Here is a 22,217-nt window from a genome sequence, read left to right on the forward strand (position 1 = left end):
CTCATTCTCTTTAATTTCTCTCGCTTTCTCCTCCCATTTCAACTTAGCAACCTATATCATTGACTTTACTTTGTAAACATTTCCCTAATCCCTAACCCTAACCTTATTCCTAATCAGTCCACTTCCTTCCCTTCCCACCTCCTTGAGTCTAAACTATCATATTCTCTACTTTGGCTACTGTAAAAACCACCAAATGGTCCCCACGATTCTCTTTCACTTTTCCTCTAATTTAGTGATTCTTGACTAGGGATAATTTTGGCCCCTCAAGACATTTGGCAATGTCTGAAGACTTTAGTTGTTCCAATTCAAAAGGTGTGTACTTCATCTAGTGTATAGATATCAGGGATGTTGCTAAACATCCTACAGTGTACAGGACAGCCTCCCACAACAAGTATTCATCCCCAAATGTCAATAATGCTAAAGATGAGAAACCTTACAATCTTTTTTTTTTTTTTTTTGAGCCAGAGAGGTCTTTTTCAAATGCAATTATTTCAACTCCCTGCTGAAAATCCTTTGAGGTCTTTCTACTGATTTTAGGTTAAAGATGTGAACTTTTTTTTTAATGACCCATAGGGTCCTCTGAAGTGTGGCTCCTACCAGTCTCTTTAGTCTCAGCTTATGCACTCTCCTCTTTGCACTCTGTGCTCAAGCTGCACAGACTCTCCTTCAGTTGTGTACACATTGCACCTCACAAGAGGACCTTACTTACCATTTGTCACTAATGCTTTTCCTCTTAACACCTCCCGACTCTGACCCTAACTCTAACAGAGGAACTAGTAAGTGATGTGGGGAGCTGGCAGCTGGGTGAGATCCAGAGGCTCCATGGTTCAGGAGTATTAAGTGAGGCCACTAAATACACCTGTCTGTCATCCACTCCTTACATAGACTCTTTTTCAAAAGGCATAATGGTACCCAGTGCAGCTGAATGGAGCAGTGAAGTGGGAGCCTGGCTTTGCTTCCCTGACAGGCGAGGAGTAGGCAGTGCAGGCCCCTGCGTCTTCAGGACTTCTGGTGCTCCCTACATGAGAATACAGTGATCCCATCAAAACCAGAAATTTCATAGGTTTCAGTTAACACCACCTGGTTCTCCAACCACAGGTCTGGCTGCCATAAGAGGAAGAAAAACCTTTAGCTTGGTTGTTGAGGAATTTACCTTGGAGGGAGGAGAGGAACTGAGCTGGTGGAGCCTGGGGCTATCTGCATCCTGACTGCCATGAGCCCAGGTGGCACCTGCTCTATCATGCAGTTGGTGGGGATGTTCACATTCTGAGTCCTGTTTGGTGGTGGGGTGCTGGTATCCTTAATGTGAGTGTCATAACAGCCTGCAGCAAGGGTAGAAAGCGGTCTGTAGCCTCACTCTTGGTTGCACTTTGTGGCTCCCCTTTTGCAGACATTTTCAGTAAAAAAATTAAAGGAGTGAATCCCTGTATTGTGAGAAAAATAGACAAACCAAACCACACACCTAGTTAATTGCTATTCATCTTTGAGATCAGAGTTCTAATATCTCTTCCTTAGGGAAGGCTTCCCTAACCCTCCAGATGATGTATAAGCTCTCATAGACCTATGAAGCTTTCATTCACAACAGTGTATACTTATGAACTTATTTGTGTCACTATTTCATTAGTGTGAACACCCTACACACTATGTTGTAAATGGCAACAGAGCCAGTAATCTCACTTGTTAGTGCAATGGCTGACATGTAATAGAAACTGAATAATATTATTAATAGATTTTAACTTTTAAAAGTTTTAGTTTTACAGAAAAATTGAGCAGGTAGTACAGAGAGTTACCATATAATTCCTGTCTCCTTTGCCCCAGTTTTGTCTCTTATGTTGCTTTAATGTGGTACATTTGTTAATGCGATACATTTGTTATAATTAATAAACCAATAATAATACTGAAACCTTATTATTAAATGAAACCCATCATTTACATTGTTTCATTCTTTGTGTGAAAAAGTTCTATGGGCTTTAATAAATACATTATGTCATAAACCACCATTTATAGTATCATACAGAATAGTTTCACCACCCTAAAAATCCCCTGTGCTCATCTTTTTCATTCCTTCTTCTCTCTTCCTTAACTTCTGGCAACTATTGATTTTTCCCTGTCTCTTTAGTTTTGCCTTTTCCAGGATATCATATTGTTGAACTCACAGTCTGTAACATTTTCAGACTAGCTTCTTTCACTTAGCATTATGCATTTAAGTTTCCTCCGTGTCTTTTCATGGCTTCATAGTTCATTTTTTTAAATCATTGAATAATATTCCATTGTATGGATGTACCAGTTTGTCCATTCACCTATTGAAGGACACGTTGGTTCCTTCTCATTTTACTACAAACATATATAACAGAAATAAACATTCATGTGCAAGTTTTTTTTTGTATATATTTATTTGGGTAAATACCTAACAGTGTAATTGCTGGATCATATATTAAGACTATATCTAGCTTTGTAAGATACTGCCAAACTGTCCTTCAAAGTTTCTACCATTCTCCAGCAATGATGAGAGTTCCTGTTGCTCTACATCTTCACCAGCATTTGATATTGTCAGTATTTTGGCTTTTAGCCATCCAAATAGGTATGTAGCAGTAACTCATTGTTTTAATTTTTCACTTCAGAATGTCAAGCATCTTTGACATGTTTTATTTGCCATCTGTATATATTCTTTGTGAGGTGTCTGAATAGGTCCTTTGCCTTTTTTAAATTAGGTTGTATGCTTTCTTATTGCCGAGTTTTAAGAGTTCTTTGTGTATTTTGGATATAAATCCTTCACCAGATATGTGTTTTGCAAATATTTTCTCCCAATCCTTGGCTTTATTCTCATTTTTAAAATAATTTTCATAAAGTTCAACCGAACAGTTTTCTAATTCATGGAGCATGGTTTTGGTTTTGCAGCTAAAAACAAAGTGCCAAACCCAAGTCACATAAATTTTGTTCTGTGTTATATTCTGTAAGTTTCATAGTTTTGAATTTTACATTTCTGTTTAGTATTTGTTAAATAAATTAATGAAGGCTAATGGTAATAGAAATGGAACAAATGAATTTGGGTGTGAGAAAATTACTGGCTCTATAGATTCTGAAGGCATCAGCATAAAGTTAACAGTTAAAGCTTGTTGGGAACTCATCCAGAGAACTAAATTGCCAGTCAAGACACCGTTGAGACAATCAGACGATCAGAAGGGCAGGATTCAGGGTAGACCAAGGACAAATAGGTCAGAAGAGAGACACGAGGATCTGGTTCACTGATCAGGATTTCAGGAACAGTCCAGGACCCTGGAGAGCTCCCCACAGAGCCCATGTTTTGACAGTCTGGAAGCCTCAAATGCCCCCCTAGGTGACAGCATCTGAATTTTCTCATGGGTCACAGGATGAAAAACTTGTATCACTGTACTGAACGAGTTTTAAATAACCTTTTCTTTTACAAGAATAGAAAATTAAGAGAGAGGAACGCGAAGAAAAAAAAATCTTATCGCATAGAGATAATCGTTAAGCACATTCATTATTAACTGATAACGATGGCAAAACAAGATTTACGAATGGTTCCTATTCATTCATTCATTCATTCATTCATTCACTCATTCCTAGCTTTTTTGTCAGCAATTCTTCAATTACTCCAGTTTAATGTGTAAATTTTGTGAAATTAAATTTGAATACCTAAGATTATATAATTAAATATATTCTGCTTCAGTTATAATTATGATTTGTGCCAAGCCGTTGTCCCTGGCATTGCAGAGGGTCAGGGAAGAACACTAGTGAAACAAATTGGATTGGTGTACCAAGGCCTGGTTAAGTGTGTAGTTTTCCATATAATATCCGCCCTTTCTATTTTTTGAGCTCCAGATGCATTTCCAACAGCTTACTAGACATACCGACAATTTAATATTCCACGGACACCTTAAATTCACCTTGTTCAGAACTTATTTCATTAGTTTTTTGCTCAAATTGTTTCACATCTTTTTCTATCTTGGTTAATTTCAACACCAGCCACCTTTAATCTTTGCTAAAATGAAGCAGGGAAGAAAGCAAAGGGGGAAGAAGAAACAAAGAAACAGTCATCCTATCTCATCTCACTAAATCTATGAATCTCAAAGATTATCCTTAAACCAATTCACTCTTTTACCCATCCCTTACAATGACTGCTAAGTGTCGTTGCTATCTCTGTCTGTCTCTGGAGTCTCTTCACCCATTACTCACCTGTACAGGTGGAGTGACCTCTTTATTTGCAGTATTTCTCCTTTTGAATTTAATTTTCATACCAGCACAAGAGAGAAATTTCTAAAGGCTACATTTATTTTATAGTCTCTGATGGTTCTCTCATTTCTATTTAGGATAGTGGTAAAGGAGTGATCTCCAGAGTCAAACTTAACTGAATTAAAATCTGCACTTAACTGTTGTGTGACTGTGGACAATTTGCTTCTCTGTACCTCAATCACTCCATCAGTAAAATTGAAATAAATATTATCTTCTTCATAACATGTAATGAACTTTTCACACAGCTTGGCAGAGGACATTCAATGAATGTTACTATTATTATTATTGAAATTCATACTTCGCTGTATGTTAGTGGACTCACAGTATTTTGGCAGTTCAGAATGGCAACCTCTTTTTTTGGGAAACACCTCTCTAACTCCAATCATGTGCTTTTTGTGTTTGCAGCTAATAAAAGACTCCATCTTTTTAGTTCCAGGGATGGGCAATGATCCAATTTTTGTTGAACATATCTCATCTTCTTGCTTACAGTACATGGTCCAGGTTAGGCATGTGACCAAAGCCTAGCTCATCAGAATATTTCCCTGGGATTTATATATTTATTTATTTAGCTAGAATTCTGAGGGTGGAGAATCTGGTTGGGGGAAGGAGGCAGAGGAGAAAAATTCCCTTTTATTAACTATTGGTTCCTACAGTAATATGTAACCTTACTGAAAGCCATATTTTCTACTAATAGAGGTCATATGCAGGAAAAATTGAAAACACCAGAGAGAGCAGACACAAGATTAAGAAAGAGAAAGAGAGAGAGAAGATGGATGGAGGATTCTGGCGCCTTTCTAGTCTCTGTTTCCAGGCAACATCAAAGTAAGGATTTCTGCCCTTCCAAGGCTTGTTCAGGTTGCAGTCATGACCCTTGCAGTCAAGAAAAGTCTTGACTGATACCACTTGTCATTTAAGGGCTCTCACAGTAAGATCTAACCATATTTTTTGTGCTTGTTTTTAACCTTCACACTAGGTTCCACTAAATTTGTTCTCATTCTTAGGATACGTAACACCCTTTTTCACCTCTGTACATTTGTATCGTATCTTAGCTTTTTGTTAATGTCACTGTCTCTAGACTCTAAGCCCTCCAGCGTACTTTGTGGATATGGCTTAGTAATGTTTCTATCTTGCCCTGAACAATGTATAGCACAGTTCTTCACATATAGAACATATTTAACAATGTTAAATAGATGAATATCCATTTTAAATTTATATAAGGGCTGCTCTGTGGCCTAGATGTGTTTCTAGGAACAGGGATATAAAGAAGAGTAATGCCTTCCTACCTTTAGGGAGCGTGCAGTTGAATGTGGGATGTTAGACATGTAATAATTGCTGTGAGAGAAAAATAAAGCATTTTTACACATATTATTTAGTCTATATGCTAAATCTTTAATGTTGATATTATCATCTTCTCCATTGAGTCCAGAAAGAAGCTCAGGCTGTGAGAGTTCAGGAAACTTGCCCAATATCACTCAGCTAATAGAGACAGAGGCTGACCAGCAACTGAGGTCCTCTGTCTTCCACTGTTCCTACTTCTGTTATTCTGTCTCACTTCCTGCTACCCCTTACCTTGTCTACATCTTTGAATTTTCAGTGGACAAATTAGCAGTGTGAAACAGATAAGAAAGTTTATCTTTCTTACCATTGGATTATTCATTCTCATTCTCATACTCTCTCTCTCTCTCTCCCCCTCCGCCCAGCCCTCTCTTTCTCTTCCCCCAACCCCTCGACTCCTGCTTCTCCCTCTCATATCCCCATCCACACCCACCAAATTTTGGTGATTTACTCTTTAAAAGCTTGTGTCATAAGCAAGGTATGTGGAGATGGAAATTGGAACCTAGCTCTTATGACTCTTAGTTGATTGATTTTTTTGACCGCACACACACTTTTCATTTACTCACCTTAAATTTCTGACTGCCAAGACAGCACAAATATCACCTGATGCAGCACACGCAAATTCTTCTGGGGTTGGTGTAGGGAGATGATTTGACAAGCCTGAGGAAGGTGCATGTGTTGAAGAATCCCAGCTCTGGGGAAGCTGTGCACATTGCAGGAGGCTGCTGAGAGTGTACTTTGGAACCAGGAAGGAAAAACGATTTATAATGCATGGTCTTTCCACTGGCAGAGCTTAACATCCTGCCCGCTGGTGAAGGAAAAAATTTAAAAGCCTCATATACATCTCACAAAGCAAGTAATGAAGGATAATTTGAAAATGTTAGGCAATAAATTGATAATGAGCACATTGTATTTTAAGATGTATTATACAAGGAGTCAAAAGTTGTATATATACTTTTTACTACAAGTAACTGGAAATGTGCTTCTGCCTCTTAAAGATTTTCCTACCTCTCCATTTTTATTGTTAAAAAGCGAGTTACATGGCCATGCCTAACTTCAAAGATGCGATAGATAGTACGATTTTACAATGTGTCTGGAAGAGAGGAAAAGCAGAATTTTTGTGACCAACCCTAATGACTCTCACAGAATAATAATGAGTATGAGTTAATCTGACTGCAATTTTGCATACATATGTTTACATAGAAAAACAAGCTTTTAAAATAGGCATCATTCACTTCTCTAATGTTTAAGGGATTAGAATACTTTCGTGGGGCAAAAAAGGGCCAAAATTACACCAGTAAATGGAAATTACAGGAAGGCATATTGTACACCTACATAAGGGAGAGTTTTCTAATTATTAGCGTTTCTGAAATTGAAACGACTGAGATGTTGAATTTACGCTTTTTGACCCCTTGAAAGAAACGTGGAGAACTTCGATCAAATGAATGTTCTCCAAAACTGATGTTCTAAGATTAGGTTTAGGTGCACTTAAAATATACCTGTTTGTGTAATGATTTTATCTATTTTTGGAATGCATCTACTTTTTTAAAAGTCAATCAAGTGTGAAGGGCATTGAAGACTAATTTATAAGAAACTTACAATTCAGAGAAAGTGAAACTTGAAAGGTAGCAGAGACGTTGAGGCTGTAATAAGCAGACTTAAAATTTGATTAAGACTATTGGACAGGAGGAGCAAAGGAGAGGAAGGGTATGGCTAAAATACTTAAAATATTTAATGATGAGGATAAAATATTTATTTGCCAAATCCTGAGGTCACAGGCTAAGGAACCCCTTTTGAAATGAGCAAAGTGAGTTCAGTCCACAAAGGAAAATTTTGCAGAGAAAAAAAGCATGGTATTAATTACGCCTGTGAGACAAATACATAAAATAATTTAAAAAATGTTTTGACAAAGTTATAAACAAAGGTACCACATGTGGCTACTAAGAGGAGCTGGGTTGTATCTAAGTATAACTCAGAGACAAGCATACACTCTCACAGTTTGTCGCTTGAGACCCCTGTCGGCAGCAGAATATTGGCTGGTTTAGAGTCTGCCTTAGAATGAAAAAGTTCCGTATTCCTGAGACAAACCACTTTGCATGGGATTATTCTCAGATTTCATCGCAATTAAGAAAGATTGCAAAGCAGATAAACAGAAAAACCTTTAATCGTCAGGGAAAAAACGTCCAAAAATCTTCTATGTAAGTAGCTCCTGATCAGAAGGAATTTGGAGCTAGACAATAATCGCCGAACAAAATTTAAATCTGACATCCAAGGTCTTCCTGCCCGCTGACCGAAATTCGAACAGCAGGCCTCAGGGTGAAGATAGAAGAAACGTACTTTAAGATTTTCTCCCCGGAAAGGAAATCGGCACCGCAAGCCGTAGCGAGCAATATCCTATTTTTCAGAAGAATATGCACAGTGAATTTCCTTTATTGGACAATCAGCAGTACGACACCACACAGCCAGGACCGTAGCGTTCACTATTGTGTTAGCAACGGCGGCGGAAGGACTTAGTTTTACAGCGACGTTAAAGAGTCCTTCTTTGTTCAGCGCGGGTCGGAGACGCAGGGCGCGGTGTTCTTCCGCGCTCGCGGTGCAGTCCCCGCCCCTCTCGGCCCTGGAGAGCTGCCATTCGGCCCTGGAGTTGCTCCGCGTTCCCAGAATGCACCGGCAGTCCGCGGGAAACCAAAATGGCGAAGGGCTGTAGCGAAGTCTGCTGTGTTTAAGGCTGGTGTAAGAACGTTCGCTCTTCCCCCCAACCCTCGTCCCCAGGACCTCGGTTTGTGCGTGTGTATGTGCGGGGTGCCCGGTGGGGCGGGTGCCCAGTAAGTGCTCGGACTCGCAGGGGAAGCGCCCACGGGGACGTGATTGGTTGTTTTTTCCTGTATGAAGCGGTTGGCACCACTGAAGTGACCGAATGAGGTGAGAGACCTTCGCCTGGGAACCAGGCTCTTCCGGAGGAGGTTGGGGGGTGGGGAGGAAGAAAGGAAGCAAGTATAAAAGGAAAAGATGGAGGATCGAGGTGGGGGTGGCGGCTGCAATATGTGTATGTGGGTGCCTTGCATTTATGTACATATTGAAAAGAATGGATGGAAAGGAGGAGTCAGTTGGGTGTTAGAGAAAATAGAGACTAAAGGAGAGAGCTGGGCGTTGGAGAAGTAGGTTGGAGGAAGAAGATGAAACGTTGAGACGGGGAAGCTGTGTTTGGAGGGGCAGGAAGGAACCTGGGGGCGGGAGACGGTTGGAAGGGCAGGTTGAACCTGGTGATGAAGCGGTGGGGGACCGAGGGGAGGCGCCGTTAGGAAATACAGACTGAGGGAGATGTAGGGTGCAAAGTGAAGGGGCTGCCTACGACCTTAGGGGGCGCAAAGGGAAGTAGCAGCTTGGAACGGAAGGTGGTGGAATTGTATGGAATTGGAGTATGGGGGTAGAGATGAAGGGCAGGATGGAGTACGAGGAAAAGGGAAATAAGTGGAGCCTGGGAGCGAACCCTAAAACCTTAAGGGGAGGAAGTGGAAGAGAAAGTGTGAAATGAGAAGAAGTATCTTACATTTGGGCGCACTAAATATTTGAGGCAGTCTTCTAATTAAATCTAACTCATATCCCTGCTCGGATACGTAGATTTATATCATAGTGTTCATTTTTTACAACTGCGGTAATTACGATTTAAGAGATTTTAGCTAATTTGCCAAGATTATTTAACATATTTTGATAGTGCCAGAACTCTTAATTCTGACTGTTTTACAATCTGGTGTCCTTGATTGCTAGAATTTTTCTTTGGAAACAACTAGAGGGAACAGATGGATTTATCGGGGTGATTTGACGAACATTGAGGGTTTATGAACAATGGGAAAAGGGATGTGGAATGTTATTTTGTTCTTTAAAGCGTTCGACTTTAAAGATAGAACTCATTTACTAATTCAAATATGAAAACCCAAGTAGGCCTGTGTATAACATAAGAAAACATGTGGGGTTAGTACAGAACTAGAAATATGTAAATAATGCCTTATTTAATTTGACTCCAGATGCTCCGGTAGTAGTAACTTTCTCCTTCAGATTGTTTCCATGTGACCCTCCTGTATACCTTACCTACAGACTGGTTTCATTTTCCATGTTTTTCATTCCCTCTTGAGATTCCTGTTTTGGCAGTGATGGCAAAGACAGTGAATTTAAAAGTATTTAATGTTGATAAAGTAAAATGTACTTAGATTCTAAAGTAACCTTTTCAAAGATTTGAAAACGCTTTAAATGGAGCCATTTTGACTTTACAGCTTTAGGGAGATGCTCAGTAGTTTTGGCAATGAAAGTGTTGATTTAAAATTTCTTAACATAGAGCGTTCTATTCTTGATATTTGGAATGTTATTCACACTCTAAGCATTTGCAGTGATAGTTTGATAATTTTTGTTTTTGTCTTTTTAGGTTCCTAAATATAAAAATGTATAATTCACATTTTAAATTTGCTCACCTTCAGTTTTTTTTTTAAGCACTAAAAATATTCTAACAATTTGAATTAAGAGTGCACCTGTTTCCTGATACTGAGTATTCATATTAATAGGCGTAAACGGAAATCTATCTACCTATCAGGATAAAACCACACAATTTTAGAACTAGAAGTATAGAAATCATCTGGTTAAACTTTTTCTCTAGATGAACAAAATATATTTAATAACCCTTTTAATTATACCTGTTGTCTCAGAGCTCATTTTGGAAAGGGATTTTATTCTATATATTCTGCTATGAGTGCTTTGATGTCATGGATTATAAATATACCTTTTCATTTGATCCTTGACTGAAAGGATAATTTTGATCTACTTATATTTCATTGTAATCATTACATCTGACTTTAGGAAACTGGCAGTATAGTCATAATCTGCTTTAGTTTAAACTTCCATGAATGCTGTCCCTTGGTTGATATTTTTATGCTTTGTTTCCCCTGTTTTTCAGGATTTGTTTATTGCTTTACTATAACATCTTCAAGGAAATGTGGACGTTTCCTTGAGGATGTTTTTTATGTATTTCTGTAGTGCTGCCCAGTAGAAATTTCTGCACTGATGGCAGTGGTCTATTTATATTTGCTCTATCCAGTATGGTAGCCAGTAGCCACATGTGGATGTTGAACACTAGAAATGTAATCAGCGAATTGTGGACTGAATTTATAATTTAATTTAATTAAAACTAAAATTTGAATGGCCATATGTTACTAGTGGCTACTGTATTGGACAGCTCAGTATTAGGGGTTGTTGCATCTATTTATTAAAAATTGTCACATCCATTAACTATGGAAACCTAGGAACCTAAAGGTAAAGAACTACGCTAGAACTAAGGGGATCAAAATTCTCTTTGTACATTTTTAAGATGAAATATTCTTCCTTTTTGCCACACGTAGTGTCTTCTGTCGTATTTGTTTTCATATAACATTACCAAAGAATGATGAAGGTAGCAACTTCCCTGGTCTTTTTAAGATGTAAGATTCTGTTTCCTTTGTTGAAAAACAGCAAATATTGATGTTAGGAAAGTTAGTTTACTTTGTTATTTTTACATATCAGTTTTTAAAAAATTGATTAAGGAAAATCAAACATATAAAATGAACAGAAATAGTATAATGAACTTTTTTGTATTCATGCTTGTTTCATCTATATGTCTACTTACTCACCTGCTCTCCTTCATTGTTTTTATTATTTTTAAAGTTTTTTTGAGGTAAAATTTACGTATGTTGAAATGCACAAATCTTAACTGTACACTTAAAAAAAATATCTTTATGAGATAAAATGCACATGCTACTATTTATATGTACATAATTCACATGTACCCTTTTAAGGGACAATTCAGTGATTTTTGGTATATACACAGAGTTGTGCGACCATCATCTTTATCTAACTTCAGAACATTTTCATCACCCCAAAATGGAAATCTGTATCCATTTGTAAATAAGCAGTCTCTCTTCATTCCTCCCTCCCACTACCCCTGGCAACCACTGATCTATTATCTGTTTATATTTTGCTGATCCTGAACATTTTGTATGGACTCATACAGTTTGTGGCCATTTGTGTCTGGCTTTCATTTACCATGTTTTCAAGGTACATTCATGTTGTAGCATGTATCTGTACTTCTGTTTATGGCCAAAATATATTTCATTGTGTGGATATACTGCATTTTGTTCGTTCATTCATCAGTTGATGAACATTTGGGTTCTTCTCAGCTATATAAATATGCTGCTGTGAACATTCATGTACAAGGTTTGCATGGGTATATATCTAGGAGTGGAATTGCTGGGTCAGATGATGATCTCTATGTTTAACATTTTGAAGAACTGCCAGCTGTTTTCCAAAGAGCCTGTACCCTTTTATGGTCTCACCAGCAACCATGAGGGTTCCAATTTTTCCCACATCCTTGCCATTATTTGTGTCTGTCTTTTTGGTTATAACCATCCTGGTGGGTGTGCAGTGGTATGTCATTGTGATTTTGATTTGCATTACCCTCATGGCTAATGATGTTGAGCATCTTTTCCATGTAGTCATTGGCCTTTTGATACCTTCTTTAGAGAACTGTCTTCATACCCATTTGCCCATTAAAAAAAATTGAATTATTTATTTTTTTATTGTTGGGTTGTAAATATTCTTTATATATTTTGGATACAAGTCCCTTATCAGATATATGATTTGTAATTATTACCTCCCGTTCTGTGGGTTGTCTTCACTTGGTGGTGTTTGTTAAAGTACAAAAGTTTTAAATTTTTATGAAGTTCAGTTTATCCTTTTCTTTTTTTTTTTTTTTTTTGCTTATGCCTTTGATATCATAGCTAAGAAAATGTTGTCTAATCCCAGTACAGTTTTGACAAATGGATATACCTGTGTAATTTATACCTTTATGGTATAGAATATTTCTCTCTCCCTAGAAAGTTCACATGTAGCCTTTCTCAGCCATTTCCCTCCCCAACTACTCTTCTTTTTTTTTCACTTTAGATTAGTTTTGTTTAGAACTTCGTGTAAATGGAATTGTACAATATGTGGGTCAGTTAAAAATTTTTAAATTTGTTTCATGAAGCTAGAACTGTAGTTTTAGCTTGAAAATTCCATTCTGCAAGGGATAGTGTAGTAGTGGCTTAACAATCTTAACTACATCATGCTATGATAGTCTTGACTAATACTTTGTGTAATATAAAGTTGTTTTTTAATAGCTTGTGAAAATAGTTTTTATATTTTGAGTGGACAAAACTGAGTAGGGACTTAATGAGTATATACTTCCAAATGTGCCAAAGGTGAGGATTCGAAAATTGGGAACAGGACAGTGTGAGGGTTCCCTGTGATGTTGGATATATTGGTATCTTGATTGTTTTGATGTTAATATTTTGGTTGTGATAGTCTATAGTTTTCAAGGATGCTACCATTTGGGGAAACTGGGTAAAAATTAGACTCTATGATTCCTTAAAGCTGCATGTGAATCTACCATTATCTCAAAACGTTCAATTAAAATTTAAGTATTAGAGGAACAAAGTAGACCAAAGGAGGCATAGCGAGAACAAGTCTAATTTGTACGCTTTTAGTCAGTCGTGCTAAAAACAAACTAAAGATGAGCTTTTGTTTTTCTCTACCCTTGTTATCGAAGTTTATTGCAGAAAAAGCTACAACTTTTTTGGTCGTGTGGGGAGTGTAAGACAGTTGTCTAGTGGAAAGTACTCAGTATACTCAGAAGATTTAGATCTGTGTTTAATCTGCAACAGCTTTAGTTTTTTTTTAATCTATGAAATAAAGAGGTGTTACCCACTTGTGTTATTGACAGGATTGTTGAGAGGGTCAAAAAGGGAAATACAGGAGACAGCACTTTATAAATTCTAGGCACAATATAATTGTATAGTATTGATTTACAAAACCTTTTCTTAGAAGAGTTGTTATATAGAACAAGAGAGCCATGTATACCTATGAGAAAGCCTGTCTGCTAAAAACACCGTTGTACAGCCTTCCTCCCCAGATGATAAGTATGTCTAATACTGAATTAATAATTTATTTTGCCCTTTTCATACTTATGATTTCAAACGTGTTAATGAAGCTGTCATATATCCTGTTGAGTAAAATATATTTAGAAGTGTTATTGAACCAAACATTAAGTGTTTTGAAAACCATGTTTAGTGAAAGTCTGAAAAATACCTGCCCTTGGTATTTTGGGACGTTTTATAAATTGCTGACCAGCTCTAAATGTTCTAATTGACATTAGATAAGTACCAGAATCACCCGTAGAGCTAAAAAACCAAAAACCAAAATAAACAAGACCAGTTATTTATAACTCATACCCTAGAGTTTCCAAAGCCCAGGTTTGGTGTGGGCTCTTGTATATTTTTGTGTTTTAAAATTTTTCCCACTAGATTTTGTTTTGCAGCCAGAGTTAAAAAGTACTAAATTTTGTTTTAGGAGTCAAGATTAGAAACTTATCTGTCTTCTTAAACATTACTAGGAGCAGTACAAAGGAAAGACTAATAATAGAAATGTTTTTCATACTTGAAATAAAAAAGAAAAATATTTTAGTACTATTTCCATCACACTCATTTGAAATATTTTAAAATTAATGGTTAATAAAGTAGTTAATGGAACTTTGTAGTTTGGTAACCTTATGGACTGTTCACTGTTTTATAAAATTGCATTTAGTTGTGAGAGAATTCTCCTTCCAGGGAAGTGTTTAAGCAGAGCCTGGATGATCATCTTACTTAGGGATAGTATAAGCAGGGATTTCTTTCATTAACTAAGAAGTAAATCACCTTTCCTGTACTTTCTTTAAAAAAATTTTTTTAATTTAAATTTAATTTTTATAATTAGTACCCACTTGGCACCATACATAGTTATTACAATATTATTAACTATATTCCCTATACTGTACTTTACTTCCTTTGACTGTTTTGTAACTGCCAATTTGAACTTCTTGATCCCTACACCTTTTCACCCAGACCTCAAACTCCCTCTCATCTGGCAATCATCAGTTCTCTGTATTTATGAGTCTATGTCTGTTTCATTTGTTTATTTTTTAGATTTCACATATGGCATTTATCTTTTTGTCTGACTTATTTCACTTAGCATAATAACTTCTAGGGCCATCCATGTTGTCCCAAGTTTCATTCTTTTTTTTTATGGCCAAGAAATATTCCATTGTACAAATGTACCACATCTTTATCCAGTCGTCTACTGGTGGACATTTAGGTTGCTTTTATATCTTAGCTATTGTAAATAATGCTGCAGTGAACATAGGGATGCATATATCTTTGCGAATCAGTGTTTTGGATTTCTTCGTATAAATACCCAGAAGTGGAATTGTTGGGTCAATTTGCAATCCCATCAACAGTGCAAGAGGATTCCCTTTTCTCCACATCTTTGCCAGCACTTATTGTTTGTTGATTGACTGATGATAGCCATTCTGACAGGTGTGAGGTGAAATCTCATTGTGGTTTTAATTTGCATTTCTCTCCATGTACTTTCTAAAACTAAATAATATTTTAGATTATAATGAAAATAGTGGGCATTATTTTTCCTTTAGGTTAGTTATGAGAATTGTCAGGGGTGATAGCATCCTTCCCAAAGTCAGGTTTCTCCTGAGTGTCCTTTTTTCTATTTTTCTTTGTATTTCACAGTCTTTTCCACTTTTGACAGTTGTCTAAATCCATCGCTTAGGTTTTTCTTTCTCAAAAACAGGCTAGAGAATATATTAACATTTCGTTTTGAGTTTTATTGTAGCTCATTAGAGAGGAACAAACAAGTGGTTACTTGAAAAGATTATTTAAAATTTAGAACATTCTTATAGTATTTCCCAGTGCAGTGATTCTCAAACATTTTGGTCTCAGGATCAGTTTACACTCTTAATTATTGAATACCCTAAGAACTTTTATGTGGGTTATCTCTATCAATATTTATTACATTAGAATTTAAAACAAAACTTAAAAACGAATATATATGTGTACATGCCATTAGTTTTCAGAGCAAAATCATCACGTTTAGCCTCTGGAAAATTTCATTCTACATTTGGGGAAGAACGAGAGTGAAAAAGGCAAATAATGTCTTAATATTATTGTGAAACTAGGTATGACCTTGTAGGTCTCCAGAGACCATACCTTTGAGACCATACTCTAGTGCACTGTTTCTTTAGGCATTTAGGATTGGTTCATGCATTGCAGGGTGTTTAGCATTTCTGTCCTCTTTTTGAGCATATCATTTGCTGTTTCATAGAAAAAAAATTGAGGCTCTCAGACATGAACTGCTTCTGTTTCCTATCTTCACATCTACCAACTTAACTGTAAATGTACCCTGCTTGACATCGGAAGAAATGCACCTTCTCTAATTCAAGGCTAGTCTTTCCCTTACATTTAAGATTCTATTTCTCTAGCTTGTGTTTTCAGTTATCTTTTGACACCTTCCTTTCGTATTAGAAACATGGTCAAGACTTTTCATATTTTAAAACACAGAAAAAGCCATTTACTTGTATCATCATCTAGATATATGTATCCTTCTCCTCTTGATGTAACCAAGCTCCTTGGAAAAATAATTTCAACTTCTTCAGCTCCTATTCAAAGTATTATTAATAAAAACATTATTTATGTATATGTAGTCATTGTAGAAAATTTAAAAAATAAAAACTTTAAAATAATTTGTATCACCTAGACAGCTAGCAAAAATGCTTTTGTCTAGTTTCATTGTTTTTTTTCTAAGCATATTTTTCATTTATGGTAAACACTTTGAAATTTCCTTTAATGGAATAATGCATGTATTTGATTAAAAATATCAAAGTACAGAAGAGGGAGGGTTTAAAATGAAAAGCTAATAGTCTTTGGGTCTCCTGAGTACTGCTTTGAGAAAGAATCATTTTAATTTTATGTGTTATATTCCTTTGTTCTGGCCATTACCTCCAAAATGCTAAATAATTTTTTTTTTTTTAACGCCTGCAGCACCTGGTATTCTAGGTGGTCTCCCATCCAATTACTAACCAGGCCTGACCCTGCTTAGCTTCCGAGATCAGACGGGATCGGGCACGTTCAAAGTGGCATGGCTGTAGACTAAATAATACTTTTACATTACCATTTGATTCATTCCAACTTTAGATGTCCTGCTGTATAGAGGCTTTCTTGCCGTGATATAAAGATTCAGTTTACTTATGCCCAACATTTCTTTTTCCCTTTCCAGTTTTTGGGTTTTCTGTTGGTTCAGTAACTTTACACTTAAACCTTTTTCTTATTCTACCAACGCTAGACTTTATTTCTCCATTTGGTAAGGTGAGTATTGTTAAAGACCCTGCTTTTAGCTTAGTTTCTTTTCCTCCTCCCACCTCTCAATTTTTGTCATCTTTACCGTGCTTTTATATTTTTAAATTTGATAACATTCAATATTCTGTTCTTAACTACAATGATCTGTGCTTTGTTTATAGGCTGATTCCAGAGGTTGAAAATTAATAAACAACTTTTATGTTAATTCGACCAAGTAAATATTATTCTCTGCAGAACCATACAATACTAGGATCATAGTTCCTTACTAGTAACATATTTTTTCCTCTTAAAATTTCTAACACTTTTGTATGTTTTTTCTGCCTTTGTCTTAATCTGTAAAGTTTTTCCTAGTGTCTTATACTGACTAGTTTGTTAAATCTTCCTTTTTCCTCAGACACCTCTCTCTGGGGGCCCTCTTTCCTTTTGTTCTAATCCAGATTGGTTGCTCTCTAGGTCTTTTTCATGGCTGCCATTCTGGGACTTCCTGTGTTGCTCTCTGGGCTTGGAAGCACTGTTTCCTGCATCCCATGTTTTTTTCTTTTTTGGGGGATACTTCCTCATTTTACTAGAGCCAAATCCCCAAGTTCTGACTTAAGACCTTAAAGTTTATTTTATATGCCTTCACTTTTTAAGATGTAGTTTGATTGATACAGGATTCTAGTTTGAACATTATTTTTCTTCATAATTTTGTGGCATTGCTCCTTTTTCTTCTAGAATCTGGTGTTGCTTTTAAGTCTAGTTCTAAGTCTTATTATTCTTTTGTAGATAACTTGATTTTACTGTTTGGACACTTACAGGGTCTTCTCTTTTCAGTGTTATGCAATTTCATGTGAATTTAGGGTTTTTAAAAATCACTACTTAGAAGTACTCTTGTTTTGAAGATTCCTGTTTCCTTTCAGCCCTGGGAAAAGTGTTGGTGAAGATGTAGAAAAAAGGGAACCCTTGTGTACTGTTGATAGAATTGCAAATTGGTGCAGCTGTTATGGAAAACAGAATGGAGGTTCCTTAGAAAATTAAAAATAGAACTACATATGATTCAGCAATTCCAGTTCTGGGTATTTATGTAAAGAAAATGCAAACACTAACTCAAAAAGATATATGCACCTATGTTTATTGCAGCAGTATTTACAGTAGCCAAAACATGGAAACAACCTAGGTGTCCATTGATGGATAAATGGATAAAGAAAATGCGGTGTGTGTGTGTGTGTGTGTGTGTGTGTGTGTGTGTGTGTGTGTGTGTGTGGAAGGAATATTATTCAGCCATAAAAAGAAATATTCCCGTATATGACAACATAGATGGATCTTGAGGTCATTATGATAAATGAAATAAGTCAGACAGAGAAAGACAAATACTGTGTGATCTTACTTATAAGTGGATTCCAAAACAATAACAAAAACCAAGCTCATAGATACAGAAAACAGATGGTTGCCACAGGTTGAGGGTGGGGTGCTGGCAAAATGGATGAAAGGGGTCAAAATATACAAACTTCTAGTTATAAAATAAGTCATGGAGATGTAATGTATAGCATTGTTTCTATAGTTAATAATGCTGTATTGCATGTTTGAAACTTAAACTAAATCTTAAAAGTTCTCATCACAAGAAAAATTTGTACCTGGTGATGGATGTGAACAATACTTATTATGGTGATGATTTTGCAATATATACAAATATACAATCATTATGTTGTACACCTGAAACTAATGTTATATGTCAATTATATCAATTAAAAAAATATTACCTAGCAAAAAGAAAAAGATGCTATAGAAATATATTTCTAAATAGAGAAAAATGTTCCTAATATGCTGTTAAATTAAAAATAAGGCATGTTGCAGAGCAGTATGCAAAAAAGACCTAATTTTTAGAAATGGAAATATATACTCGGATCAAAAAAAATGTTTTCTCTTCTCCATTATCTCTGTTTTAAGGACTTCTTTTGTATTTTACATCTCCTTGATCAATCATCCTCCCCCACCCCAGTAATATGGGAACATTTTCATTGACTTATTTTTCTAGTTCAATAAAAGTTAGTTTTTTTAAACTTCCAGAAGCTCATTCTTGGGCTTTCAGTGTCCCTTTTTTAATATCATCATGTTTTTAATTTATGTATGCAGTAGATCCTTGATTTTTTCTATATTAATTAGACTTTATTTTTGAAGTTGTTTTCTGTTCCCTGGATTATTTCCTTTGGAGTCTGTTTTCTCTGTCTTTGTCTTTTGTTTTTTAAATTTTTATTAAATCAGGAAGCAATATCTGCTTGGGTACTTGGTATGGTAGGCTTTAATTTAGAATGAAATGTGGGGAGCTAGCTCCCTTCTATTTCCCATGATGCCAGAATGTGAAAGGCTTTACTTTGGGACATCAGCACTCATTTAGCCTTAGTTTTCAGACACTTTTTTTTGTGAGTTCAACCCTCATTTTTCTTCTTTCCCTCCCAGGAGTATACTAATGATAGTTTAGATGTAGAGGAGACAGCCAGTTCTTGAGATGCTACTCAGGAATGTTTGTATCTCAGGAACATGGGGAAATAGATTTAAAAATAGTTTCTTCCCCACCCTCAGTAAAGGGGGAAAGGGGAGGAAATGAAAGGAAAGAGAACTAATGCTGTATTGAGTTGCTGTTATTAATGGAGATTTTCAGGAGCATTGGCCCAAGGTGGGGGAAAAAAAGATTGAGAAATGCTTGTTTATAAGGTAAGTTCTAAACATGACAGAGAAAGCCCTTTATGGTTGTTTCCAGACAACCTCAACAGGAATAATGAGAAATAATGATTTATTGTGATTGGAATATTTGGGGGTGGAACTGAGGATTGTTTGAGAGAGGTTAGTTTGAGAAAGCATTTTATATTTTGAAGAATTTTAGACTATTCTTTTGGCCAAAGTTTCCTGAACTTAAGTAATTTTGTTGCCAACAATCTTTCTTCATATCTGAGTATGATCTCTGTTATTATTTACTTGATGCTTCCTTTATATTAACTTTAAATTAACTCATTTAGCTTTAAGCAATAACCAACAGTTTAGGATTAAAAATCTTTAATACACATTAAAATAATTACATGAAATGAAAAATGTCTTCTCCTGCCAAGGTACTTTTTATACGTCACCAAGAAACACTATATTTCATCAAATGTAAGATGTTGTTAATTTTAAGATGTACCTTTTGATGTATCACTAAGAAAAAGCCCTGCTAATTAAGCTGGAACACAATGCTTATCATATAGAAGTTCTTTTTTATGCTGATTATCATTCTTGTATTAACATAAAAAGGAACAGCCTTTTCTCATTCTTCTATAAATATTAAAAGGAAAGTATAAGTGAAGTACATTGGGTTGAGGTATTTGTAGACCTTCTGTTAAAAATCTGCTTTTGCATCACTTAAAAAATAACAGCTTCATTGAGATATTTCATATGCCATTATAATTCACCATTTTAAATTATACAGTTCCCTGGGTTTAAAAAAAAAAATCAATGTGTAATCATTATCACTATCTAATTTTAGAACATTTTATTACCTCAAAAAGAATACCCATACCATTTAGCATTCACTTCCCAATCCCTCCTACTCCTTCTCTAGTCCCTGATGACACTAATCTACTTCTGTATTTATATTTTGTCAATCCTGGGCCTTTCGTATAAATGTAATTATACAATTTGTGGCCTTGCATGTCTGGCTTCTTTCATTTTTCATGTTTTCAAGGTACATTCATTTTGTAGCATGTATCTGTATTTCATTCCTGTTTATGGCCAAAATACATTTCATTGTATGGTTATCCCACATTTTATTTATTCATTCATCAGTTAGTGGACAGTTTTCACTTTCTTGCTATTATAAATAATGCTGCTATGAACATTCATGTACAGGGTTTATGTGGCCATGTGTTTCTATTTCTCTTGGGTACATATCTAGGGGTAGAATTGCTGGATCAAATGATAACCTGTATGTTTAACCATTTTGAGGAACTGCCAAACTGTTTTCTAAAGAGCCTCTACTCTTTTACATACTCATCAGCAACTATTTCTCTACTTCTTTGCCATTAATTGTTGTGTCTGTCTTTTTGATTATAACCATCCTGGTAGATGTGCAATGGTATCTCATTGTGATTTTGATTTGCATTACTGTCATGGCTAATGATGTTGAGCATCTTTTCACTGTGGTTATTGGCCTTTTTGTATACCTTCTTTGGAGAAACTGTCTTCATGCCTTTTGCCCATTTAAAAATTGGATTATTTTTTTATTGTTGAGTTGTAAATATTCTTTATATATTTTGGGTACAAGTCCATTATCAGATGTATGATTTGCAGTTACTTTCTCCAGTTCTGTGGATTGTCTTTTCACTTGGTGGTCCTTTGAAGCACAAGTTTTAAATTTCGATGTTCACTTTATCTATTTTTCTGCTTGTGTTTTTGATATCTAAGAAAAACATCACCTAAACATCATAAAGATTTACTCCTATGCTTTTTAAAAAGCATAATGTAGTTTTAGCTCTTAGTCTGTGATCCGTTTGGAGTTAATTTTTGCATATGGTGTGAGGTAGGTGTCCATTCTTTTACACGGGAATACCATTTTCCCAGAGCCATTTGTTAAAAAGACTCTTCTTTTCAACTGAATTGTTTTGAAAATATTTTCAAAATTAATTGACCATAAATTTAAGGGTTTGATTCTGGATTCTTAATTTTATTTCATTGATTTATGTGTTCTTATGTCTGCATCATAACATTTTGATTACTGTTGCTTTGTATTAAATTTTGAAATTGGGAAATGTGAGTCCTCCAATTTTTTTCTTTTTCAATATTCGGGTATTCTGGGTTCCTTGCTTTTCTATGTGAATTTTAGAATCAGTCTGTCAATTTCTACAAAAAAATACTCAGCCATGATTTTGATAGAGATTGCTTTGAATGTTGTAGATTGATTTGGGAAATACTGCCATCTTAATGTTAACATCAGTGACATGGGATGTCTTTCCAATCCTGCAGTGCAAGTCTTATTTAATTCCTTTCTCTGTTATGTAGTTGTCATTGTACAAGCCTTACACCTTTTTGAAATTCCGAAATATTTTGTAATTTTTTTGATGTGATCGTAAATGGAATTTTTAAATTTCATTTTCAGAATGTTCATTGAGAGTGTATAGAAGGATTGTTCATTGCTAGTGTATAGAAATGCAGTCAATTTTTTATATTAACTTTGTATTCTGCAACCCTGCTGGTTTATTCTAATTGTGTGTGTGTATTCTGCATCATGTTTTGAGTTTTATAGCATATCTTTCCTCACAGTATCACTTTTTGTGCCATCTTTAGCATTGGTGACAGTATTTCTTAAACTTCTTTATATAAGAAGATGTATAAGAATTGGTGCTGGGCCTCTATGGCAGGTTTATAGTTAAATATAGCAGATCT

The 22,217-nt window shown here is 35.7% G+C and overlaps 1 protein-coding gene and 1 pseudogene across 4 annotated transcripts in view; one reads left to right on the forward strand and one right to left on the reverse strand.

The window, feature by feature from the left end:
• The first annotated feature begins 8,218 nt into the window (after positions 1-8,218).
• Positions 8,219-22,217, forward strand: part of MTF2 (metal response element binding transcription factor 2) — a 60,598-nt gene continuing 46,599 nt past the window's right edge. For 2 of the 4 annotated variants that reach the window (XM_006919415.2, XM_015595204.2), the window contains exon 1: positions 8,219-8,511. In XM_006919415.2, the coding sequence (XP_006919477.1) occupies positions 8,507-8,511 (5 nt within the window). In that variant the 5' untranslated portion in view covers positions 8,219-8,506. Of the gene's footprint in view, positions 8,512-8,616; positions 8,636-22,217 lie in introns of those variants that run through there. The other 2 variants (XM_025051945.1, XM_025051944.1) reach the window with 2 other exon arrangements.
• On the reverse strand, positions 16,503-16,620 carry LOC112485866 (annotated as a pseudogene).

Source organism: Pteropus alecto, unplaced genomic scaffold (assembly GCF_000325575.1).
Source record: "Pteropus alecto unplaced genomic scaffold, ASM32557v1 scaffold25, whole genome shotgun sequence".
In the NCBI taxonomy this organism is placed as follows: Eukaryota; Metazoa; Chordata; class Mammalia; order Chiroptera; family Pteropodidae; genus Pteropus; species Pteropus alecto.